This window comes from Mercenaria mercenaria, chromosome 10 (genome assembly GCF_021730395.1).
Source record: "Mercenaria mercenaria strain notata chromosome 10, MADL_Memer_1, whole genome shotgun sequence".
Lineage (NCBI taxonomy): Eukaryota > Metazoa > Mollusca > Bivalvia > Venerida > Veneridae > Mercenaria > Mercenaria mercenaria.
The window spans coordinates 54049189-54074199 of NC_069370.1; the positions used below are offsets into that span (position 1 = coordinate 54049189).

Here is a 25011-nt window from a genome sequence, read left to right on the forward strand (position 1 = left end):
ATACAGACTAAAGTTGAAATTCGTGACACAAACTTGGAACTGTCAGACAACCGTGAGTAATATAATATAAATACAGACAAAGTTGAAATTCGTGACACAAACTTGGAACTGTCAGACAACCGTGAGTAATATCATATAAATACAGACAAAGTTGAAATTCGTGACACAAACTTGGAACTGTCAGACAACCGTGAGTAATATCATATAAATACAGACAAAGTTGAAATTCGTGACACAAACTTGGAACTGTCAGACAACCGTGAGTATTCTCATATAAATACGAGACTTTGATGTTGAAAATCGTGACACAAGAGATTCTGCGCTAACGTGCTAGTTATAATTTTATGTATTTCAGGCAAAGTTGAAATATTACGGCACAAACGGAACATGTACGTCAACGTGAGTAATAAACCAATTAGATAGAAAAGTTGAAATTCGTGACACAAACTTGGAACTGTCAGACAACCCTGAGTAATATTATATAATGCTGACAAATTGAAATCGTGACAAACTTGTTTACTGTCAACAACGTTGATAATATCATATAAAAAGACAAAGTTGAATGTTGTACACAAATTTGGAACTGTAGAACTAGTAATATCTGTAAAATATCTATTTTCGTGGTAAAATTTGTATCTGTTGCACTGAGAATCATGACACATAACAGACCGGAATATTGTGACACCAGACTTGGAACTTTATACAAAGGTGTGTTAAATATTCTTATTATCAGCAATATGTTGTACGGAAGTTCAACCCACATTGGACAGCGTTGTAAAACGTAACGGAGTAATAATGGTAGAATAACGAAAGACTACATGTTGAAATTCGTGACAAAACGAAATCGTAGGTAACGTTAAGTTAAATAATATAAATATCTGGGCAAGTTGAAATTCATTACCAAGTTAATTCAGACAACAAGAATACAGTTAATGAAGGGCATATATCACGATTCGTGCATTACCATCTAATGACAGACTACTGTGTAATTCAAAACAACATACATAGTTTGAGAGTTTGTGACTAACTTTTGACTGTCAACACGTTATAAGGATTATATACGATAATCCTTGACATCAAATATGTGACCTGTTCTGTACCAACCGCTGAGTATTCTGATAAATAATGACAACAGTTGAAATTTGACTCAAATTGACAATGTCAGACACGTGATGTTTAATTCAAATATAAATACAGATCATAAGTTGACATTGTGCCCTTGGACTGTCATGCTACGGAGTGTTCAATGAATACACAAAGTTGAATTCGGCACTAACACTTGAATTCCAACTTCCGGTGAGTCTGCATGTTAATGAGGGATAAAAGTTGTGCGTGTAAATTGATTATGAAACCGTAAGTTTATTTGTAATAATGCATGTATGTTTGACATTGGATTCACAAATCTTCTGAATTTGTTCGTTTATACTATTAATAGTAATTCGTACAGATCGATTTGTTAACATCGTGTTACAAATGGAACTGTATGACAACGTGTTAAATAAACGCATAGTAAATAAATCAAGCACATATGTAAATTTTGGACAAATTGGAAATGATGCCAACGTGAGTATGATCATATAATACATGACAAATGTAAATTTGAACCAAACTTGGAATCAAAAACCGTGTTAATATCATATAAATACAGACAAGTTGAAATTCGTGACACAAACTTGGAACTGTCAGTAACATGCGTATACTTATTTAGATGGCTGGTGCAATTCTGAAAAGGGACAGATGATTGTTTTTCTTCCACGTTTCATAAGTATCACCATTCAGGTAAAAAGGTAAAATGTATGATGCTTTACACGAAGATTTTGCTATCCATGATGAAGATATTAGTATACTGTAAAATATCTATTTTGTGGTTATATTTTCGTATCTTTTGCACTAGACATGACACATAACAGACCGCGAATCATCGTGATGAACCAGCTAGGTGTAATATCTATTTTTTTTTATATAAAGGTGTGATTTAAATATATTTCCTTTATTTTCCTTCCGCCAGATTATCTGTTGTACCGGAAGTTCAACCCACATCAGTTGACAGCGTTGTATAAAAGAAACGAGCAGTAATGGAGATGGTAAGAATAACGAAAGCTTTACTGTGACCTATCAGGAGCAGGAACGAAATCAGGTAGGTATACGTTTAACGTTTAACGTAATGTCTAAACATTATTCTGGCATGGCTATATTCCATTACCAGTTAATTAAACAAAAAGAATACGAGTTTAGATGCGAAGGAATTATATCACGATGGCGCAATTATACGCATCTAAATGACAATGATTTTATTCAAAACAAATCACTGTTTGAGGTTTGAGATATATCATTTCGATTCTAACACGTTATCAAGGATTATTACGTATATCCTTGACGACATCCATCAAATATGTGCCTGTTTTCTGCTAATTTCTTTTCCAACGCGCCGATTTGAGGAAAAATGACCAAACAGCTCTTCGTAAGCATTTACTTCAAGATTACAAGTAGATTTCATGGCGTGATTTGTTTATTTTTCAGCAAGTATGAAGAACACGTTTCTATTCGGATTAGTTTCATTGTGCTCCTTTATAGGAATTGCACTTTGCTACGGAAGTGTTGCAATGAATAACAAAGGGTTCGGAGGTTTCGGCTACTATCCAGCTTATCCTACTTCCGGTAGCAGTGCTGGCATGTTTGGAGGGTTATCATCTGGTGGCGGGCTGTTTGAAATGATTATAAACCGTAAGTTTTATTTGTAATAATTGCATGGTATGTTTCGACATTGGGCATGTCCAGTGCCAAAACTACTCTATCTGATTAGATTCCGTTTTATACTTATTAAATAGTGAAGCTTCGTAACAGATCGCATTTGTAACACGTGTTACAAATGCGATCGCATATGTAACACGTGTTACAAATGAGATCGCATACGTAACAGAAATCAAGCACATATGTAACAATTTTTGTGACGAATGTGATCGATGCCGATTTTTGATGTGACATCTGATCGCATTTGTAACATGTCATTTTCAATCGGAAAAATGAACAAAAAAGTGCATTTTTACATCTGAAACACATTTGTTACATGTTTTAGCCCACTTGTACGAAGTGACAAAGTAAACTATTGCGATGATCCGTCCGTTCACATTTTTCTTGCGAATCTGACAGAGACAACATTTATCATTTGATTTTGACAAAACTTGCACAGAACTTAATATAGATCTATATCTCGGTTCCTTTCGAAAACCAGCCATATCACGTTATTTGTCTAGGAGTTATGGCCCCTGGAATGGCAATAATTAATGATTTTAGCCTTGTGAACCCGATTAAGACCACATGTTTTGTTATTTTGACTCAATATGCATACAACTTGTATATCTATAAGATCTCTGTTCCTTTCAAAGACAACCGTATTGCACCATTTATTTGACTTCGAGTTACGGCCCCTGATTTGGTAAAAAATGCTGCTTGTGAACACAGTGGAGATTACATTTATTATTTGATTCTCATTAAACTTATATAGGATCTCACTTCCTTGAACACAATAGAGGCCATATTTATTATTTCATTTTGACCAGACTTGTAGGGAAGTTATATATCTATAACATCTCGGTTCCTTACGAAAACCAGCTATATAGCAACATTTTTGCTGGAGTTATGGTCCCTTAAATGACAAAATTTGCTGATTTTAGCATTGTGAACATGACAGAGATCACATTTATGATTTGATTATGACCAAGCTTGCCTAGAAATTATATATTGTAGGAATTATATATCTTTTTTCCTCGAAGAGTAGCCATATCACGCCATTTGTCTTAAAAATTATGACCCCTAAAATCGCAGAATTAATAACATGTATAGTGTAGTATTACTCATGTGAGCGATAGTGGGCCATGACGACCCTCTTGCTGATAGAGGGATTTTCCGGTTAGGTTAATATCTTGGTACTGGTTGGTTATCTGGCAATTAAACATGGCAAGAATACCGAACGGTTATCATGACTGGTCTGTTCATAGTACTTCATGTACATGTCACTTATAAATTTCCCATATAGGTTTTGGTTTGTAAGATTTCATTTTTATTAAATGCATGAATACATGTATATGAATATGTATGATTAAAGGGGAAGATACACCACATGCAATCCCTGTTCAACTTTTATAATCGGCAATTCGCTGGTTGTATCGCTTCAACAACAAATAAAGTGCACTCGAAAATCAAGATCAAGGCAGTCTCAACTAGCATAGAAAGTCTTGTTAAAGCTGAACACTAGATATATATACATCTACGTATACTTAAAAATAGTGACTAGCTTGACTATTCGAGGACTGCTAATGGCTATTGTTCTGATCCTGATGTCGTCGGTGTCCGCGGGTTCGCTGCAAGATAGGTTTTTCGTTTTGTTTATCTTTGTCAATTCACATTACTTTAAACATAAAAAAAATTAAACTGACGACAAATAAAATATGTCCAACTTAAAATCCTGACGTGAACTTTATTGGATTATATTTACTATGAGAGTTTTCTTGCCAGGCCTGGTGTCTGCATTCGCATGGAAAAACTCTTATTTTGTATCTCTATAGGAACGGCACGAGTAACACCATCGGTGAAGCTAGTGCAGTGGATAGTTTTGCAGATTACGAAACCGGCGGAGCGGGTTGAATTCCTAGTCAGGGCCGGAGGAATTTCCAGAGATATTGTGTCTCTCATCCACCCAGTTAATACTTTACGTTTATAAGTGCGTTTTACCAGACCTGTAAGCGAACATATGAGTGTAAACTCGTATATGAGCCAGGGTATAATTTCAATTGAAATTAATGGGAATAACTTACCATCGACCAGAGTGTCGAGGGACACACGTTCGAGACCGGGTGAAAACTACTCGTATCTGTTGCTATTTTCGCCACTCAGTGCTGTTTCAAGCTGGGACGTTGTCGGTTACTAATATAAAGATACTATTGTACTGATTTTAATATTACTGACATTTTTATCAGCATTATCACCATCATCATAATAATCATCATCATCATCATCTTGGACTGGTCCGTTCTAGGATCAATGGTAAGATTAACTGCCCGAATATGTATTACCTAAATACTGTTGAAAACAGGCGCTCTGAATCCAACAAACAAAGATAATATTCATCAAAGCCATTCTACAGGGTCCCAAAATTTGAGACGTTTGCAGAAATAGGTGTAATATGATCACTACAGATTGTCAATAAATGGTGGTTATTTGTACCAAATTATTTGGAAATCTGACTAAAGCGGGTTATGATCCGGGCACAAACATATATATTACAACAAAATAACAAAACAAACCTAAGTTCAAAGCTGTAAACTTGATCTTGGATATATACATGCAGCAACAAGGATCATGATCTCAACACACCTATCCATACTGATCATTTGTACCAAAAAATTTGAAAATCTGACTGAATGGTCAAGTTATACCAAGGACATGAACTTATATATATTACTGCACGAACGCACAGCCTCCTCTATTTCCCGGCGGGATTATAATAAAAGAAGGCCTATTACATGTACCTCACAGACGGACTCAGTGGGGTGAGGGTAATTAGAAAATAAGGTGTATTTTCTTAAAATCCCATAGACATTAGTTCGCAGCACAAGGTCGGGCCCTCCTAGACTTAAGGCTAACGACTCTGTCCATGACAAGTTGTATATAATTTGTCCCGTGACATAGCAGCTTCCTGTCAACCAACTTGAAACAGCTCTCGATGACGAAAGACAGCTACAAATGTATGTCGCCACCGGGTTCGAACCAGTGACCTGGGCATGTGGGTCTACATTTCAGCAAGTCGAGGTAACAGCAGAAGTAGCTGAAGTTGTACTCATATTAAAGTGGTAGTGGCTGTGGATGCAGAAATGATTATAAAAAATGAGCCACGTCACGGAAAAATTGGCATTCGGACATTTTTGTGAATTCCCAAAAAGTCTATATTTAGGCTGACCTATGCATTTATGCATCTGAATCAGGGTCAGAAAATTTCATATTCAGGTAGAGTAAGCCTTCTTTGAAATAACAGCGAACGGTGTGGGCCATGATCAGACTCCGCGGATGCGCAGGATGATCTGGGCCCACATTGGTTGCAAAGCCTCGAAGATTCCCTAAGGCCCATTTTCTCATGATGCGGCTCAAATAATTTTATGATGTCATTGACCTCGACGACGACGACGCTAACTTGTGATATGCTTATGGCAGTCATTTAATGATGTTGCGATGACAACCAACTCATTGAACATTTGCAGTATAAAACTCAACATGATACATATGTGCTTCTCATGTCAACCCCCATGTTGGACAAACACATTCGTAACACATTTTACCTGTTACGAATGCGATCGCATACGTACGAAATCTGTTACAAATGCGATCTGTTACAAATGTGGTCCTACAAAGCTTTAACCTGTCTCGGCTTCCATTATACAAAAGCTATGTCTGATTTGTGAAATATTTGTGTACATATCAACGTGATGTCAAAGACAGATACCGTAACTCAAGCAAACATTGCAATATTTTGATTCAACTGTTTTGTTTTAAATCTTAGTTAAGTTCTACTTCATATATTAATATGAAATTAGGCGCTGCCTATCTGACGGAGAAAACCTAGTGATAGTGATACGGATTCTTTCTTTTTTTCTGCATTAAATTGTTCTTTCTGATATTTTCTGTTTGGCTTTCAGTTTTGACAGTAAGCCTGATGGTTTTGCTATTGTTATAAAAATAAGAAGGGGAAATGTTTTAAAAAGTTTTGTTTAAATGAACATAGATCTAATCATTTCTTCAAATGTATCAAGACTAGACAGACAATGGAAAATAGTGTTCATGAGTTAAAAATAATAGTGATATTTGGGTGCACAGAATCTAGTCCCAAAACGCACCATTAGTTGTACTGATGATAAAATAGAGAAAAGTGGAAACTTCACATGTCGCTCAACACGACAAAAACGAAACTGTTGCATAAACCTGGACAGATAACGGGGGATTTTTGACCTGTCACTTTTTTATTTCTGCAAATTATTATCATTTATTGGTATCAAAATAATGCTTTTGCTGAAAACTTTACATAATTCAAATTTATATCTAGTAAGCGAATTTTAACTCACACGAAGTGAGCGCCGGAAAGGGGTATGTAAAATGGGGGCTGTACGAACATTGATAAATTCGAACACTTTGTCATTTACAAGATTTTCCTCATAGTATTATATATGTTGCAACAGTCATTCAAAATTGACCCAATATCAGGCCTTTATGTGTTGTCAGTGAGCATGCGTAAAACACACTCTTACTCAGTAATTTTGGATAAATATTTCATTATATACAGATAAATGCAAGTCATTTATTTATACATAATATGACCAATTTTGTTTCTGTTTACAACGATCATGCCTTTGCTATCAATTTGTTTCTCTAATACAAATTTCTGAATCCGGAAATGCACATATTCTTTTCAGTTCATTTGTTACAAACAAATAGTTTCTAAAAACGACAAAACAATCCAAAACAATAAAACACAACAATTTACACATTATGCCTGCGTAACATCACATTCAATATCATCTTGTTCTGATATTCTTTTGTAGTATAGATACCGGAACTTACATAATCCTGCTATCCTAAACACGGACTATTTTAATTCTTTTAAATGCCATTATTGTCAAATGACACTCTTTTATGACAAATTGTGTTCCACTAATACAGCTATGGTAAAACTCGTGTATGTGAGAATGATAAACAACCATTTACTTGTGAAATTCTTATTTCAAATTCATTGTAAAAAGTTCTTGACCAGAATTTTATATATAACACAAACACTTTTGGTCGAAATTCAATTTAATTTACCTAACTGCTAACAGTCTGGGACCTTTTTTTGAATATGATTAAGGTTAATTTCTTAGCTTGATAGTGATCGTAGTGAGCCTCTCAAGTTTATAGCCAACATTTTTTTCCAAGTGTAATTTTACTAAAACTCTAGTCAATGAATTGACTTTTAGAAAGTAGTTGCAATGTATGTGAAAGATTGTGGAAGGGAGGGGAGATAAGCAATATCGAAATATGCTTTTCCATGCCTTCGAATATTTTGTTCAAAATTTACAGACAGAACGTTGGTTAACTATACTTATTATTGATTTGTGTTCCAGTAATTGAAAAAAGTGTGATAAATATAAAGAAAAAAAATTAAATTGGGCCTAAGCTAAAAAAAAAAAAAAATCAACCACCTTATGAGATTCGAACTCGGACCTCGCGCATGGAAAATATTTGCGCAACAATTGGACCACAGTGACTTGTGACATAAATGTGTGGTAAAATTATGTATACAAATAAATTTTGTTAGGACAGCGTGTCTATATTCGTTTTACATTGATTTTTTTGAAATTATTGGCTTTTCTACATTCAAAGAAATAAATAAACAATGGTTTTGTTAATCAAACAGTGCAGTAATGTAGCTTACATCATAATTCATTATTGGAAACAAAAAGCGGGCCGCTTGAATCATCCATAAACTCGTTTCATGAAGAAACCCGAATAACACCGATTTCTATTGGTACCGCGAATTTTCAACTGGATAGAATAATTTGTTTAAATAATGCGCCGCCCGATCGTTCATAAGAAATTTTATTTTATCAAATGTCGTCCTGAAAATTATTTATTGCGCAAGCACGGCAGCAGGTCCGGTAGAATTATGGGAGAACAACAACAACAAAACCGGTGAAGGTATAGAACATATTCCCAAGTTGAACGGTATATAGGTTTACTTTGACATATATACACGTACACATTATCTATAGACGGGAAAACCTTCGGTTTTCCCGTATAACAATTGAAGTATTGTTGCAAAAAAATCCATCTTCCACTTGGCAACTTATGTATAAATTATATAGTTGGTTATTTTTCCCTACTTCAGTCTTTTTGTTCATATTCCTGATTCAACTGTTGTTCCCCCGAAACGGAAATGGAGTGCTAGGAGTTGGAAAATAAATACAGAACATCGTGGAGTAGACACTGACAGGTATGAATACAACTAAAACTAAACATTCAGGAAGAAAGTTGCAAGTTAGGAGAATCTTTAGATACACAACACATAATATGACGGTGCTATTAATTTAAGAAGTATAGATCCACAAGTTAAAAGTACAACTAATATAGGGAAAAAAGTGTTTAAGTCTCTAAAAGCCGTCTAACGGCTGTAAAAAGTCTCCACGTACTTTGACTCGGGGTTGTTACATTTTTTTGTCCTTTTGGACCACTGAAAACCTTCAGTTTTACTAGATTCTATAATAGAATTTCGCATAAGCCGATGCTCATTAAAGGGGTGGGATGGGTGTTGCACATTTCATTACCTCTCATTAACAGACTCAACCAAACCGAGTCTGCTATTATCATTTACTTGGTTGCGTTCTATGCTTCCAGTGTATCTGTCACAGATCTTTACACAAACTATAAATGCCTAATGAAGTTCGTCTACAAGTGAAAGTTACAGGCACCATTTCCCATACATAGAATACAAGGCATGCAGAAAGTAGGAAGTATTTCTGGGGAAATGAGAAATTTGATCATTGATAATGTTTTGAATGTTTTGACATGTTTTTATGGTCCTGCTACTTGTACAAGTGCGAGTAGAGGAAGTCTAATTACATAACATTTTCAATTGCAGAAGCAGCAGCAACAGCAACAACACAAGAATTATCACAGTCCATTAGAAGCTTACAAAAACATTGTAAAACACATAAAAATGTAAAAAGAAATATGTGAGAGTTGATAAAATAACCCTGCATATTGAGAAAACAGGAATAAATAAAGTATCATGTAACATAAATTATTTGTTGTCATGTTTTAATCGAGTTATATTTAGGGCTCTCTTCGTGAAGCACCTCTAAAACATCAAAACCTCCGTCAGGTATGCGTTGAGAATCGTTTTGTTTGCTTCTTTTTACAATAAGTATACTTATTGTTATTAAAATTTGACTTCACACGTAGAATGCATAATGTATCGTGAAATCATTATAAATTCGAATAAACAGAACAACATGTATATTTTAAAGAATTTTATTGGTGGGGTTGATACATACAGAGTGATAATGTGAATCTTTCTGAATATTATACAAAAATCTGAAGGAATGTAGAACTTGTTTCGGATAAGTTTTAAAATTGCAGAAAGGAAAGAAAGCATTCAGAAATGAAAGAAAGGTAACAAAAAGTGAATTTGTAAATGGTTTCTTACAAGAAGAAAGTAGAAACAAGCTGGTTTAACGTGTCCGTATACTTTTCCAAAAGAAAAAAGGAACTAAAATATAAAACTGTCAAAATAGTGAGCTACTGTTATTAAACGGTTTCAAGACGAAAAACAATGGTTTCCGCTTACGGCCAGTAGTGTCTAAAGTTCTTGTCCATTTTGTCACATTTGCGAGGGTGGGGCCATTAATGAGATTGGAAAGGTATTCAGAGCATCGTTTAACATTTCATTTTGTCATGAAAGACAATGTGCTCCTCGATGACCCGACGGTCAGTCTTTTTAGAAAACTTGAGACCACAAGTAGGGCACTGCTCTGCTTGATATCGTTCTTTGTGTAGTTTTGATCGTTGCTGCTTCTCGGTACGGAGGACCTTAGATATCTGCTTGTTTCTCAGTTGATGTCTCTCTGGTGTTCGAAGCTCACTACTACTTCCTGCCTTGCTACAGCTAGTGCTACTGGGGCTTACATTCTCTGGTGATGTCCCTCTGTCCTCTTTCTGCTCAGTCGGCGTCTGTGTTGTTGTTTCCTGCAATACAACGTATAAATCTTAAAAACTGGACTTCTTTTATCCAAGTAATAATAGATCGGACGTCATGTGGCAATTTTACGTTATAATTAATGTCATAATGTTCTCCTACCGGTCCGCGCATCTACCGCTGTTTGTCGCAGAATATACATGGCTTGACCTTCTTTGTTTAATAGGCAACCAAACTGAGCCATGTTAGAATGGGTTTTTCTAAATGTTCACGAGCAACACTCCTACATCAAAGATTATAAAGCTAGTTTGGAGACTGATTTCACTACTTTAAATTTTACCTAACTATCCGCCGAACGAACGTAGTTTTAAAGTTGACCCGCAATTATTAAAATCTGAGATTTGTATCAAAACGAAATTTTTAATTTGCTGGAACCTATTGCACTGTTCTTCGGCACATTTTAAGTGTTTGCTGTGTTAAGTTATTCTTATAATATCCTTTTTACTTGATTTTGACAAAGATTTTGATGAAGAAGAAATAACATATAGCGAAGAAAGTTGCACGGGAAATTAAAAGCGGCTGCAGAAATTAGATCTTAAAAAGATAGAGGAAGATGACAAAATGACAGGTCATCCAACACAGATTTTATCTAACTTGCAATACGCGTGAATGTCTTCTGGGTCTACAGCAACCAATTTTATATCTAGATAATATAATTTAAAGCAAATTTTAAAGATCTATGAAATGACAAAACTGTCAAATAACGATGACTGTTGGAATAGCAAACGTTCCAAGGTCGAACCACAACGAACAACTTCGGGAAATTCTATATGATAGCCTAACGTAAAAAGACAGTCGAAGCCAAATCGAGCGTTGGGATCTCTGGAGTGAGCTGCCTTTGGGGTCATGTGAATTGGTATGCATCCACTGCTTATCCCTTTGTTTAAGAAAACGCATTTACACTGTAAATATTAAAAAAAAATACTATTGTACATAGCTTCTAAAACCCATATGCCGGCGTTTTTTATATACATGTACCTACATGTACGTTACGGAGAAACTGCCTCCATTCGTTAGTGTGATCTTTGGCTCTTTCTGCCAGTACGCTCTTGATTCGGCGATTCAACTCTTCTGAAAGTTCCCGGAATTTGTCACTGGTTTTAAAGGCATTCTGAAATTCAGAAAAGCAGTCTTAAATTTACATTCAGAACAAAAGAAACGTCAAATCATGATTTCCTATTCTAAATAAACACTTAACGAAAACCGTTCTCATGGAAGAGCTGATTTTACGACAAGTAATGAAGTATCTTACAGAGTTCAAAAGAAGCAATCTCGAAGTGTAAATAAAGAATAAAATAAGCTGTTTATATTGAAATTTGACACATATAATTCATATAGTACCTGGACAAGTTTTCTCAATCGTTTGTTCTCTTCCTGTAGCCCATTGAGCTGTACCTGTTTGGTTTCGTTACACATATGTAACAAATGTATCGTCCTACTCTGTCTGCCTACAATTTTCTTTATGCGTGCTGGAATAATAGAAAAAAGTCCTTTCTTATTTGAGCCACGCCATGAGAAAACCAACATAGTGCATTTGCGACCAGCATGGATCCAGACCAGCCTGCGCATCCGCGCAGTCTGGTCAGGATCCATGCTGTTCGCTTTCAAAGCATATTGCAACTAGAGAAACCGTTAGCGAACAGCATGGATCCATGTTGGTCGCAAATGCACTATGTTGGTTTTCTTATGGCGCGGCTCATTTGTTTTGTCGGGTGGAAAGCCGTTAAAACAGTATTTCAGGTCCCCCTTGCCAATGTGAATATGACAATGACAATGACAAAATGTTTATTTGATACTGGCCACCGGCCCATAACAATATAATGCAGTACAGAAAGACATTTTAGACAAATGCACAGGTACACTAAAGATATATATAATATATATTATTACTTATACACATGTATTATATCTACAAATATTGACAAAGATGTATGTATCTTTCCAAAACATTGGCTATAAACTTATGACATTTAAATATATTAGCCTAATTCTTTATTATGTGTTCGAATGTAACAGAAATAGTATCTGAATATTTTTACTTATTATACACACGGAAAAATAATGTATTAACAATATGCTAAATTAACTGTTTTTATTGCTAGACTTGTTATTTCAGTGTTTAAAATGAAATTTATTTCAGCAATAGCAATCATTCAAAACAAAGGAAAATACAAGACGTAAACCTATAATTGTTGTTATAATAATTTTATGAGATATTTTTACAGCCTGTGACATTCCAAATTTAAAGAAATATTCTTATAATAATTATTTTTTCAGTCTCCATTAATTTCCAAAAATGGTCATCTTTATCGAAACGAAAACTAAAGATGTAACCTTTAGGAATTATTTTCGATAAGATCAAATTTATTGTAGCCATGTAATACATACATTTATATATGGTATTCTTAAGAATATGTCAACCTTTTAATTACATTATATTGTATGTAAAAATGTACAATTTGATATCTTGTAATCAAGAAAGCTATACTTATCACATAATATACATTCATAAAGTTATCATTGGTTCAAATCATGTGCCATATTTGTATCATTAAGCATCATTAACAAAAAAGCATCAGCAAAAAATATTTTATATGTTCTCCACAACTGACTTCGCCGCATCAATCATAGTTGGTAGAGCGAAAAAGCTTCAAACGTATTTTAGTCAGTCATCAGAGAGGAAATATGCCTCGCTGGTGTTCGAACCTTAGGTTTTGTTACAATTTCAACATGTTTTAAAAATGCATTTTTTACCATCAATGCTCATTAAAAGGAACGATGGGCATATGTGAAATTGACACCCAGAAACAATAGTCGATTCAGCTTTTAAATAAGCATCTTCCTATGAATCACTGGTACCAATCGACGGGTTTGTAACCATTTTGTCAAATGACACCGGTCCTGACAACTGACATTCGGGTTCCGACGAGAAATCAATCGACCAATTTTACTTGTATTTTGTACTGCGCATATCGTATCGGGTACCAAACTTGACTTTAAACATAGGAAGTGATGATCCGGTTAAATATAGTCGTAAGCGTATTAATTTTAATACCCGGTTAATGACACGGCCCAGCGCAAGCAAATGTTCCCAGTGTCAGTTTCACAGATGCCAATCATCTTTCCTTTTAGAGAGCATTGATGTTAAAAAAGTGATTTTAAAAACAGGCTGAAACTGAAATTGTAACAAAACCCGTTTTGTTATAACCGTCACCTATGCTCAATGCTAAAAATATTGGCAAACAGTTGGCAGGGGCCGATGAGGGGCAGGGGTACTGACACCAAGTGTCTTTGGTGATAATATGTTCAACCTCGCAATATATGATACAATCAAAATAGAACTTGAATACACCACTGAATACATAATCATTATAGCAACATTCATAGCATGTACCTATGCGTTTTGGATCTTTGACAATCCAAGTTCCGTATCTGTCGTCTGATACTTTCGTCACAATACTTCCGGTTTGTGATTTTTCCCTGAGCCGGGATCGAGCCTCGAACAGCAGTCCCTCTAGGTTTTCTACACGTTTTCGTAGAGACTTGTTATCATCTTGAACTTGACTGAGCGCCAAGTCCAGTAAACCAACACATCTAACTCTGTCGTTCTCCTGTAATTAATATATAATTACTGACATATAATACGCCTGTAAACTGGCAAGTGCTAGGATAAATAAATGCCATTATTATTGCAGACAAATCTGTTAATAATTTTCATGTAGCCAGTACGCCCTTTTACATATACATGTACAGCTCAGTTACACTGGGTCCGTATTCATCAACATCTCAGACTTTCATTAATTATGTCTCCCCCAGGAGACATATTGTTTTTGCCCTGTCCGTCTGTCCGTCCGTCCTTCCGTCCGTCCGTCCGTCCGTACGTCACACTTCATTTCCGAGCAATAACTGGAGAACCATTTGACCTAGAACCTTCAAACTTCATAGGGTTGTAGGGCTGCTGGAGTAGACGGCCCCTATTGTTTTTGGGGTCACTCCGTCAAAGGTCAAGGTCACAGGGGCCTGATCATTGAAAACCATTTCCGATCAATAACTAGAGAACCACTTGACCCAGAATGTTGAAACTTCATAGGATGATTGGTCATGAAGAGTAAATGACCCCTATTGATTTTGGGGTCACTTGATCAAAGGTCAAGGTCACAGGAGCCAGAACATTGAAAACCATTTCCGATCAATAACTAGAGAACCACTTGACCCAGAATGTTGAAACTTCATAGGATGATTGGTCATGAAGAGTAGATGACCCCTATTGATTTTGGGATCACTCTGTCAAAGGTCAAGGTCACAGGGGCCTGATCATTGAAAACCATTTCCGATCAATAACTAGAGAACCACTTGACCCAGAATGTTGAAACTTCATAGGATGATTGGTCATGAAGAGTAGATGACCCCTATTGATTTTGGGGTCACTCCGTCAAAGGTCAAGGTCACAGGGGCCTGAACATTGAAAACCATTTCCGATCAATAACTAGAGAACCACTTGACCCAGAATGTTGAAACTTCATAGGATGATTGGTCATGAAGAGTAGATGACTCCTATTGATTTTGGAGTTACTCTGTCAAAGGTCAAGGTCACAGGGGCCTGAACATTGAAAACCATTTCTGATCAATAACTAGAGAACCACTGACCCAGAATGTTGAAACTTCATAGGATGATTGGTCATGAAAGAGTAGATGACTCTATTGATTTTGGGGTCACTCTGTCAAAGGTCAAGGTCACAGGGCCTGAACATTGAAAACCATTTCTGATCATAACTGAGAACCACTAGACCCAGAATGTTGAAACTTACAGGATGATTGTACATGCAAATAGATGACCCTATCGATTTTGGGTCACTCCATTAAAGGTCAAGGCACAGGGACCTGAACATGAAAACCATTTCCGGTCAGTAACTTGAGAACCACTTGCCCAGAAAGTGAAATTACACAGATGTTGATCATAAGGAGATACTCTAACGATTTGGTTCACCTGTTAAAGGTCAAGCCACAGGCCTGAACATGGAAAACCATTTCAGTCAAACTAACTATGTTGAAACTTCATAGGATGATTGTCATGCAAGTAAATGACCCTTAATTGTTTTTGGGGTCACTCCGTTAAAGGTCAAGGTCTCAGGGGCCTGAACATTGATAACCAGTTCTGATCAATAGCTTGAGAACCACTTGACCCAGAATGTTGAAACTTCATAGGATGATTGAACATGCATAGTAGATGGCCCCTAATGATTTTGGGGTCAGTCTATTAAAGGTCAAGGTCACAGTGTCCTGTTCATGTAAAATCATTTTTTGGAAATAACTTGAGAACCACTTGACCTACAATGTTGAAACTTAATAGGATGATTGGACATGCAGAGTAGATGACCCCTATTTTTTTGAGGTCACTTGATCAAAGGTCAAGGTCACAGGAGCCTGAACAGTGACTTGAGAACCACTAGGCCACGAGTGTTGAAATTTAGCGGGATGACTGGACATGCCAAGTAGATGATCCCTATTGCAGCCAACCATCAGTGTCTCTTTGACTTTCGCTCCTGACCCCTATTGACTTCTTGCCTATAGGACTTTGCATTGGGGGAGACATGCGCTTTTTTACAAAAGCATTTTCTAGTTTTATATTAAGTTTATACTCTGCAGCAGCTGGAGGCTCATTCTTGCAACGTTTAACAATGACAGAGCAAGCTACGGAGTCTACTGTTAAATTCACCTTTTCCGTAACACGCATTTTTTTGTAATTTATCTTTGAATATGACAACACTTCTGGCATTCTAAAGAACTCCGGGGACAGCATGTAGAAGGAACATTTAAAATTTTCAGAATATCTCGTTTAGTTCTGAACTTCTAACACACACACACACACACACACACACACACACACACACACACACACTGGGTTGTGCAAACTTCATTTTTCAAAAATCCACCTTTTCACACAAATGTACTGTAAATACAATGTATATGATACTGTGACCGGATTTTTGGCCATCGATTTGTTTTCATTTGACTAACGTATAAACAGTACATTTGTGTGAAAAAAAATGGATTTTTGAAGGAAAAATAACACTAGACCAGTGCTTGTGAAACTGTGATTATTTCAGAGCATTTTCTATCGTAAATTTCAGCCATTTTGACAGCAAAGTTTTTCTTAACACTAATTTTGAGTTTATTTGTAAACGGAATAAAATTTTCATTTCTAGTCATAAAATTTACATTATTGAAGATTTCTTAAAGTCCATAGTAAACAGCGTACTACAACCATCGGAGACCTTTTGAATGTAGTATAGTTTAAACCGGATTTTTTTTTAAAAAACCTACAAATTTAGAGAAAAACAAAACTTGTTACGATTTAGGTGGGTTGATCAAACAGTGAGTCTAATTGTTTCCCGCCAGATATCTATTTAAAGACGAAGGTGAGTCCAAGGTTACAAGGCCTAGAGATCATACTGTGGATACCAAACACCAAAATACTAAGTAAAAAGTAGCTACCTCAAATTTTGATTTTAGTTCCGACATTGCATTCATTTTCAGTTTCATGTAACGCATTCTCTCTTCTTGCAAAAAGTCTCTTTTAACAAGGTCTTGCACAAGCGTTTTTGCGACCTGACAACTCGAACAATCATTTCCGGTTCCTTGCCAGGAGAGCAGGAATGCCTCTGGACCAGTTTTGAGCATTTGAAACACTGGGTATTCTATCGCGATCGGAAGGTCGTCGGAACAGGAAGTTGAAGGTGTCTGCTGCCTGGCCCATTTTATGTCGAAAACTTTGAGTTGTTTTGTATCATTGTGTGGAAGGTTGCTTGACTGGTTATACTCTTGTACAACTGGATGGGTACCGATAAATTTGAACTTCTGTAACCAATCTGGAAGCAGTTATACATTTTATTGATAAAGAAGAAAAGGATAGCATTTAAGAATAAAGTTACAACATTTTGTTCAGTAATCAACAATACGTCAAACACAAATAGAAACAAAAGAGCTGCATGTTTCTTTAAGTCGCCCTAACGTCAGACTGTATATAAGCCGCACAATGAGAAAACCAATATGGTACGTTTGCGATCAGCATGGATCCAGACCAGCCTGCACATCCGCGCAGTCTGGTCAGGATCCATGCTGTTCGCTTTCAAAGCCTACTGCAATTAGAGAAACCATTAGCGAACAGCATGGATCCTGACCAGACTGCGCGGATGCGCAGGCTGGTCTGGATCCATGCTGGTCGCAAACGCACTATGTTTGTTTTCTCATGGCGCGGCTCATTTTTACTTGAAGGACTTTTTGGCGGCAAATTTCGTATTCTCTGTATCTCCTTTTCTTTTAAAGAAATGCAGAATACCTAACGAAAATGACGTAATCACAAGGAAACTGTCGAGTATCATAACGGGTCCACTACCTTAAGAATTTGTAAGCTTAATATTCCCAAAATTTGCAAAAAAAAAAATCCACGAGAATTTTCATAGAAGAAGGAGTTACCAAAGTTTCCTATGTTGGCGAGTGTGCTGGCGTCATCAGGTCTAGGAAAGTGGAGTATTTACAGATTATCATTTCGTATATCGTATATCGAGACAGTTTACATTTTCATACACCCCACATGGCAAGTTTTGCAGATCGAAACTGGAAGTAAATGTTTATTGTGCGGACTAGAGCAAATATGCGCTATTTTAAGGGTAGCAGACCACAACTGGCAGGCATTTTAATAGGAATATCCAACCCCCATTTTCTTGTTATTATCATTTGTAACAGAGCTTTTCTGAAAAGTAGTTGTAGGAAAAATTGATGTTCTCTAAAGATACGTAAAGACGGCCTGAAGTTAGCGGTTTTTAATACAATACAAAAAAGGATTAATCACTGGACTTTAAACATTCTCTCTGTCATAATGTATATGCAGTTTACGATTAAAATTGTGAATAATGCATTGAACTTTGATTAGCGATCATTTGGAACTGGTAAAAAATGACATTAAAACAAATAAAGGAGACAACTAAATTATTTGACATTTATTGTTTAATGTCCATATATTTTTTAAGAAAATTGCGAGACATATATTCAATCACTTTTTTTCCATCTAAACAACAATGTAACATGTAATATGAATATACAAGACACGTTACTTCACAATTTCTTATTAAGCAAAATTAAAAAAGTTCTAGATGAAGACATAAAAAGATTATTCAAATGCATAACGAAGTATTATTGTATACATTTTAATTTACATATCGCAACATTTTCAACGGGGTTAACATCTTGATGTTCCGAAAAGATTCTATGTAAACTATATACTGAAAAATGTACAAGCAATAAGAAACATATAATGATCAAAATTGTACAAAGGGGCTTCATTTATATTTAAGACTATTGTTACAAAACGGACTGAACAGATATAACTGCAGTCTACGATTCCGTATTCACCCTATGAATTTTGTCGCTAAGAACATAAAATTATCAGTATCATAACACTAATTCGGAAGATAGATGGATCGATATACCGGTATGTCACTGTACATGTCTTACGCTACCCGCAAGGTATATTATAAGGACCGCGGCCATGAGCATCACTATCTGATTTTAGTCACATCCTTCTCAACCAAACCGTGCAGTTCGATAAATGGGTACCACACATTTCAATCAAGTGGTAATATATCTTCCGTCGTTCCCTAGTGACATTGCCTCATGAATTCATATTGCAGAAATACTCCGCATATTTAATACTTTCGTCAACATTACATAACGCAAACTTTGATTAACTTCCTTAACTAAGTTTCGGTTTAGACAACTGGATCATGAGCAGAGTTATAAACAAACAAGAACAGAAATCAAAATATTTACAGTAATATAGTAGAAATTGAACTGATGAATTTACATCATCTTAAAAAGATTTGGAATTTGAAATAATATAGTGGTATACATTTAACTGTTGTCTATTTAATTCACACCGCACATTTATGTTACATATAAACATTCTATAGTACACTTGCAGTTAAACGACGACCGAAATAAGTTTCAATATAGCTAGAGTAATTTTGTTATCTGGAACGAAACTTTTTTACCGGAGTTTGTGCAAGTAATTCCTGTAAAGTTGACAAACGGGACTTTTTCACTAGCTGTGGGTGCAGGTGCGTAATCAGTTACTCTAGAGCTGGACATTCCCATCTGTAACTACAGTCATTGAAATAATCTTTTACTTGCATACAATAATCAAGAAATAAATTAATAGTTTAAATGAACTCAAACGAACTACTTTCTTTTTAGAACTATTTTCTTACAGAAGCCTACCTAACATGCGCAGGAAATCAACGTCCGTAAACCGGAAATTCGTAACACTTTTATGGCTTGTTACTATGTATTTATGATTATCTTGTAAGAAACAAAATGGAACTATCAAGGTATTGGATTTTATTCCGCTTTATGAAATAAACTAAAAATTACTACGTTAATCCTCTACATATTATGTAGTACGTAATGCGTCCTTACAGCAAGAGTTTAAAATGGTGTTATCCAGCACCAGTGAAAATACAATAAATCCCCGTAGCATGAAACATGCCGGGTATCTCGGCGATATGAACTATTAAGACAATGTGATTGCTGGCTGCACGATGGAAGAGATATATGACCATGTATTAAATATGCATAGTGCCAATTTATGGAACAGCGCGTTTTAGGCGACAAGTGTGCGACTGAAATGTGATAGAGCATTTCCCGTTCAGAACATTGATTGTTATAGTATACCTAGGGGTATAATACAACACTGGGATTAGTGCCAGTAGCACAGACATGTAAGTCCCCACAAAATGCCTTTCATAGTTTGCTATTCAGTCACCATTTCAATCTGTAACTTTCATTACTAATAGAACATGCACGTGAGAAAATCTGGCAGGCAGTTTTTTTAAGGTCTCAACCCTTGTCTTCAGCCCGTCATAAACCTGCTGGGATCCATTTTTTGTTGAATACGGCTATAAAATGTGACCCATTTCCAAACGTTATAGCATACACACTGTACCTGAAAAAGAGAAACATTATTTCCAATATGAAGAAAAAAAGACTTTGAAACAATATAAACACTTGAAGACCATGACGTTTGAAACAGCACATTGTCCTAAAGTGAGAGTGATATATATATATTGTTTATTACTTTATTATTTAGCTATATGAATTCTGGCAAATATACGGGTTAATATAAATCTGCAGAAGAAAAATCAGTTTTGTTCCATTTGTACTGCATGTTGCCTGACTACAGTACAACCTCTCCCGAGCGGCCCTCTTTTATGCAAACATGTCTCTATAACAACATTATCCTCAGTTCCCAAAGATGAAATGTACTATTAAATTTACCCCTCCTAAACACCAACCTCTACATAACAGTCAGTGCTTGTACCCCCAAAGGGCGTTGCTCTACAGAAGTTGCAATGTACTTTAATTTGATATGCATAACCTCAAATAGTTCTATAAATAGCACACCGCAAAAACTACACTGTTTTATAAACCATTATAACATTACAGGTTTCATTCTGTAACAAAACAACAAACATACAAGTGACCGAGTACATCAGCGGCAGTAGAGATGTCTCCTACCACCAGAAACATTTCTTTTTGTCAAAAGAATCCACAGAAAATTCTCTACATTAAAACATCAATAAAGCTTAAATATCCGGCATGGACAGGGCCTTTACAAGCCAAGACAGTGGCACTCTGTACCTCTTGTATAGTAGAGTGTGCGGCATTCTTTATGTTATATTTGTGTTGTGTTGTAAAAATAGAAGCTGATTATTTTTATAAAAATGTGATTGTATCATTGAAATGTCAAAATTTATTTGAAAAATTCAATCATATAAATAGAAATATATGCATTAACCTGGTATCGTTTATGACAACTTCTTCTCCAACACTAACTTCGTCTATGATGTTCTCTATATTAGCTATAACTAACTTGGGAATGTTACTGTTGGTGAATCGCATTCTTGTCCAATTTCGGTACCCTTTGCAGGACCTTAAAAAGAATATAAAAATAAAACATATCTTATAATGTCCTGAAATCGTCATATCATGCTTCTGACAAACCTTGATGTAACTGTTGCAATGTAATCAAGAGGGAAGATATAAAATACAAGTCCCAGGAACGGGGGGAGGGCAGGGGATCCGGGCCCTCCCAATAATTTGACCATCTGTGGTAATTATCGAAGCAATATTTTGACAGCGAGTCAATTTTAGCTGTTTTTCATTCTGAAAATGCTTCCGACGGCCCCAAGTCCCTAATTATATTTAATCTGAATAAATATACACGTTATCAAAGATGATACGCATGAAGCCAGCTTCAAAAGCTAACCCTGTGCTCATAATTTTAGGAAGAGTGAAAAAGTTGTATTTTGTTAAATTATTATAATGTAGGTACAAACATATAATGACAAACAGTTTCATCATGGCAGAGGTACTAGCTTAAACGTTTTAAGTGTTAAACGCATTTCTGTGTTTATGTAACACTAGTTCAAAATGTCATGGGTTTATAGGCACGCTATAAAGAATGGTGTAATGTTAATTAATAATGCTCACCTTTTGGAAACGGGGTCTTTCTTTCTACACCTGACCATATCCATATTGTTGTTCTGCCATTCATCTATTGCTCCCTGAATGGTTCTCGTGTCGGAGTCACTGTAATAGAATATAAACGTTTGTAATGGGTTAATTTCAACTGAAACTGCGTTTTCTTACATGTCTGATTGTTTTTTCTGAAATAATTTTATACTACCATTTTGTAATTTTTCATCAAACATATAGAAACCATTTAATTAATTGCATATGTTTACATCTTCGAGCAGAGATTATAGTCAAACAATTAATATTGTCTAAATACATACATTTTAAATTAAAATTGTTTCGAAAAAAAAAATAACTTACTGCAGTACTATTTCTGTATATTTCCGCTCAATCCCTCTTTCCGGGCAGTTATCATTACTACAAACACTCTCCGTGACACTCTGCTGAAGAGTACTGTAATGTCCAACGAAAAAATCATATTCGCTGCCAAACAGGTTCACATTACCCATTTCAGAATCTATGGCTTCAGGATTCGTTTCTCTTATCGAAATCAACTTCCCTTCCGCCCATTTCGTCTTTTCAAATAGTTTTGATACACGTAGCAATACAGAAGCGACTGGATTTTCTTTACATTGTGAATGTAACCATTCTTTGACAGCTTTAAATTGTTCATCTATCAGTATGAGATATATCATATACAAATGGTTATCGACAGTACAAGTGTTATCCAAGGTTAATCCATCTATTTCTCCTCCCCATGGACAAAATGGCACAGTCTGTTGTCTGTTGGTTCCTCTTTTGATCCATTTCGGTACTAAAAAACATTAATCGTTTATTATAGTTGACATACATTTGGCATTTTTGGACATGTTTTCATTGATCTAGTGAAATGTCAATCAATTTTAAATGACCGTTAGCAGGGGATTTTTTTCGTGTGCAAAAGAGAGAAACGTTGGATATTTTAGTCTATATGATATTATATTTTAATTCGAACTTTTTAAAACACGGGAAATTAATATAGTTATAGCACATTTATTCGATAGTTCTTTGTTTTGAAACGCCAAACATTCCTGCCATTTTACGGAATAAAACACAGGTGATGTTACTTTTCATTGACGGGAACTCTCGAGTATTTTGCGACGTGCTTCAAAATTTTGAAAACACCCGTTCCCTTGCTACCTTAAGGAAAATTGAAAGCCTACTTTTGTAAGTTAATTCTGCGAATTCGAAAAAAAAAGTGATGGCGTTACGTCATTTATCTGGAAAACGTAGAAACGTAGAAAAAGCCTGGATTCGGCATACGGAAATGAAAATCATTTTCTGATTTAATGAAAAATGGGTTTTATGCAAAATATTATGTAACTGTTCACACACCTGGGCATGTCGGAGTGGCGCATTTGAAAATACATTCAACATGAGTATTCGGATAAATGTTGAGCTGAATCTGCCACATTTTGTGGCAATGTTAACCTTGCTCATTTTGAAGGCGTTTATTAAAAATACTGAGATTTCATTAAATGTTGGACACTGATTTTGATGTAAATTGCAACAAATAAAATGGACGAGCTTCATTGTGTTCAGCAGATGGCTATGCGTTCTGTCGGTTTATATTTCAGGATATTACCAAGAATTCGTTTAGCAGCCGCTTCTATATTAATATGAGTATATTCGGTAAAAATGATTTTGTATCTGTAGTGGTTTGTATTTTTCAATTACAGGGTGTTTTTTCTTTGTTGTTTTTGGAGTTTACGCCGTTTTTCAACAGTATTTTATTAAGGTAACAGCGGCCAGAAAAACCTGGTCTCCGCAAGTAACTGCAATCTTCCCCACATGAATCAGGCATGGAGGACGAATGATTTCAGGGACAATGTTTCTTATCAAATCGTAACCGTGAGAGAACATACACCTCGCCCAGGGATCGAACTCACGCCCCGCGATCCTCCCTGTTGGGCTAAGCGGGCAGGCTAAAATATTGTTTTTGCTGTGTCATCACTAGTCTGGCTACCGACTAGATAATCTTTTGTTTTAGAAAAGATAATTATATTATATATTCTGACTGTATCAGTCTTGGCTCTGATTATCCAGTGTTTTGCGAGAGAAAGGACATAATTAATCAAAATATGAATAGCCTCGAGAGTTATCTCCTATGAACAAAACACAGATGTCATCACTAGCGTGACAAGACTTGCAATGTTGTACATCAGTACCGTATCTTATGCAGATTCCCTCAGTTATTCCAATCATAGAATGCACTGTACGTGCTTTTCCCCATGCTTTTTAGCTCGACTATACGAAGTACATGGAGAGCTATCCTACTCACCTTTCTGCGTCCCCGCATTGGTTCAAGCTTTTTTTTACACTTTCTCTTTTTTTTCTCTTTTTTTTCTCCTGTAATTACTTGATTGATATTCCTCATCATCACCCACATCATACGGCACAAAGGCCACACAATATTTCATGAACTATTCCCCCTTTTTACTCAGAATTTCAGTGTAAAGTTTTAATGCACTTTCACTCTATCTCAGTTATTCCTAAATGGGTTTGATTCAAACTGAAAATAGTTGTTCCTCATCATCTCCCACATCATATGACACATGGCCCATACCTCTGGTACCAATATTCCTGAATGAATCATCACCCTTTTTTACTTAGAATTTCAGGTTTAAGTTTTCATGCACTTTCACTATATCACAGTTATTACT

General features: G+C 35.8%; 1 protein-coding gene and 1 long non-coding RNA gene across 2 annotated transcripts; one reads left to right on the forward strand and one right to left on the reverse strand.

The window, feature by feature from the left end:
- Window positions 1–1674: 1674 nt before the first annotated feature.
- On the forward strand, window positions 1675–9797 carry LOC123561527 (uncharacterized). Its single transcript, XR_008365951.1, has 4 exons — window positions 1675–2137; window positions 2521–2724; window positions 8912–9016; window positions 9662–9797. It is a non-coding gene; the product is annotated as an uncharacterized LOC123561527 (long non-coding RNA).
- A 240-nt stretch (window positions 9798–10037) lies between these two features.
- LOC123560725 (uncharacterized) lies at window positions 10038–23762 on the reverse strand. Its single transcript, XM_053516920.1, has 10 exons — window positions 23717–23762; window positions 22670–23123; window positions 22325–22423; window positions 21630–21764; window positions 20701–20777; window positions 17273–17646; window positions 14172–14388; window positions 12119–12246; window positions 11760–11888; window positions 10038–10767 (listed from the first exon to the last, which is right to left on the reverse strand). Exons 1-10 carry the CDS (start codon window positions 23760–23762, stop codon window positions 10459–10461), a joined length of 1968 nt encoding a protein of 655 aa, XP_053372895.1. The 3' UTR covers window positions 10038–10458.
- Between the last annotated feature and the right edge of the window lie 1249 nt (window positions 23763–25011).

Bases quoted from the DNA above. Each gene is read 5' to 3' on its own strand.
- LOC123560725 (XM_053516920.1), bottom strand. From the start codon at position 23,762: ATGTGGCAGATTCAGCTCAACATTTATCCGAATACTCATGTTGAAT. The intron at 23,124-23,716 runs GTATTTTCAAAT...AATGTTTTTTAG, and splicing joins TCCGAATACTCATGTTGAAT to TACCGAAATGGATCAAAAGA. The intron at 21,765-22,324 runs GTGAGCATTATT...ATTCTTTTTAAG, and splicing joins AAAGACCCCGTTTCCAAAAG to GTCCTGCAAAGGGTACCGAA.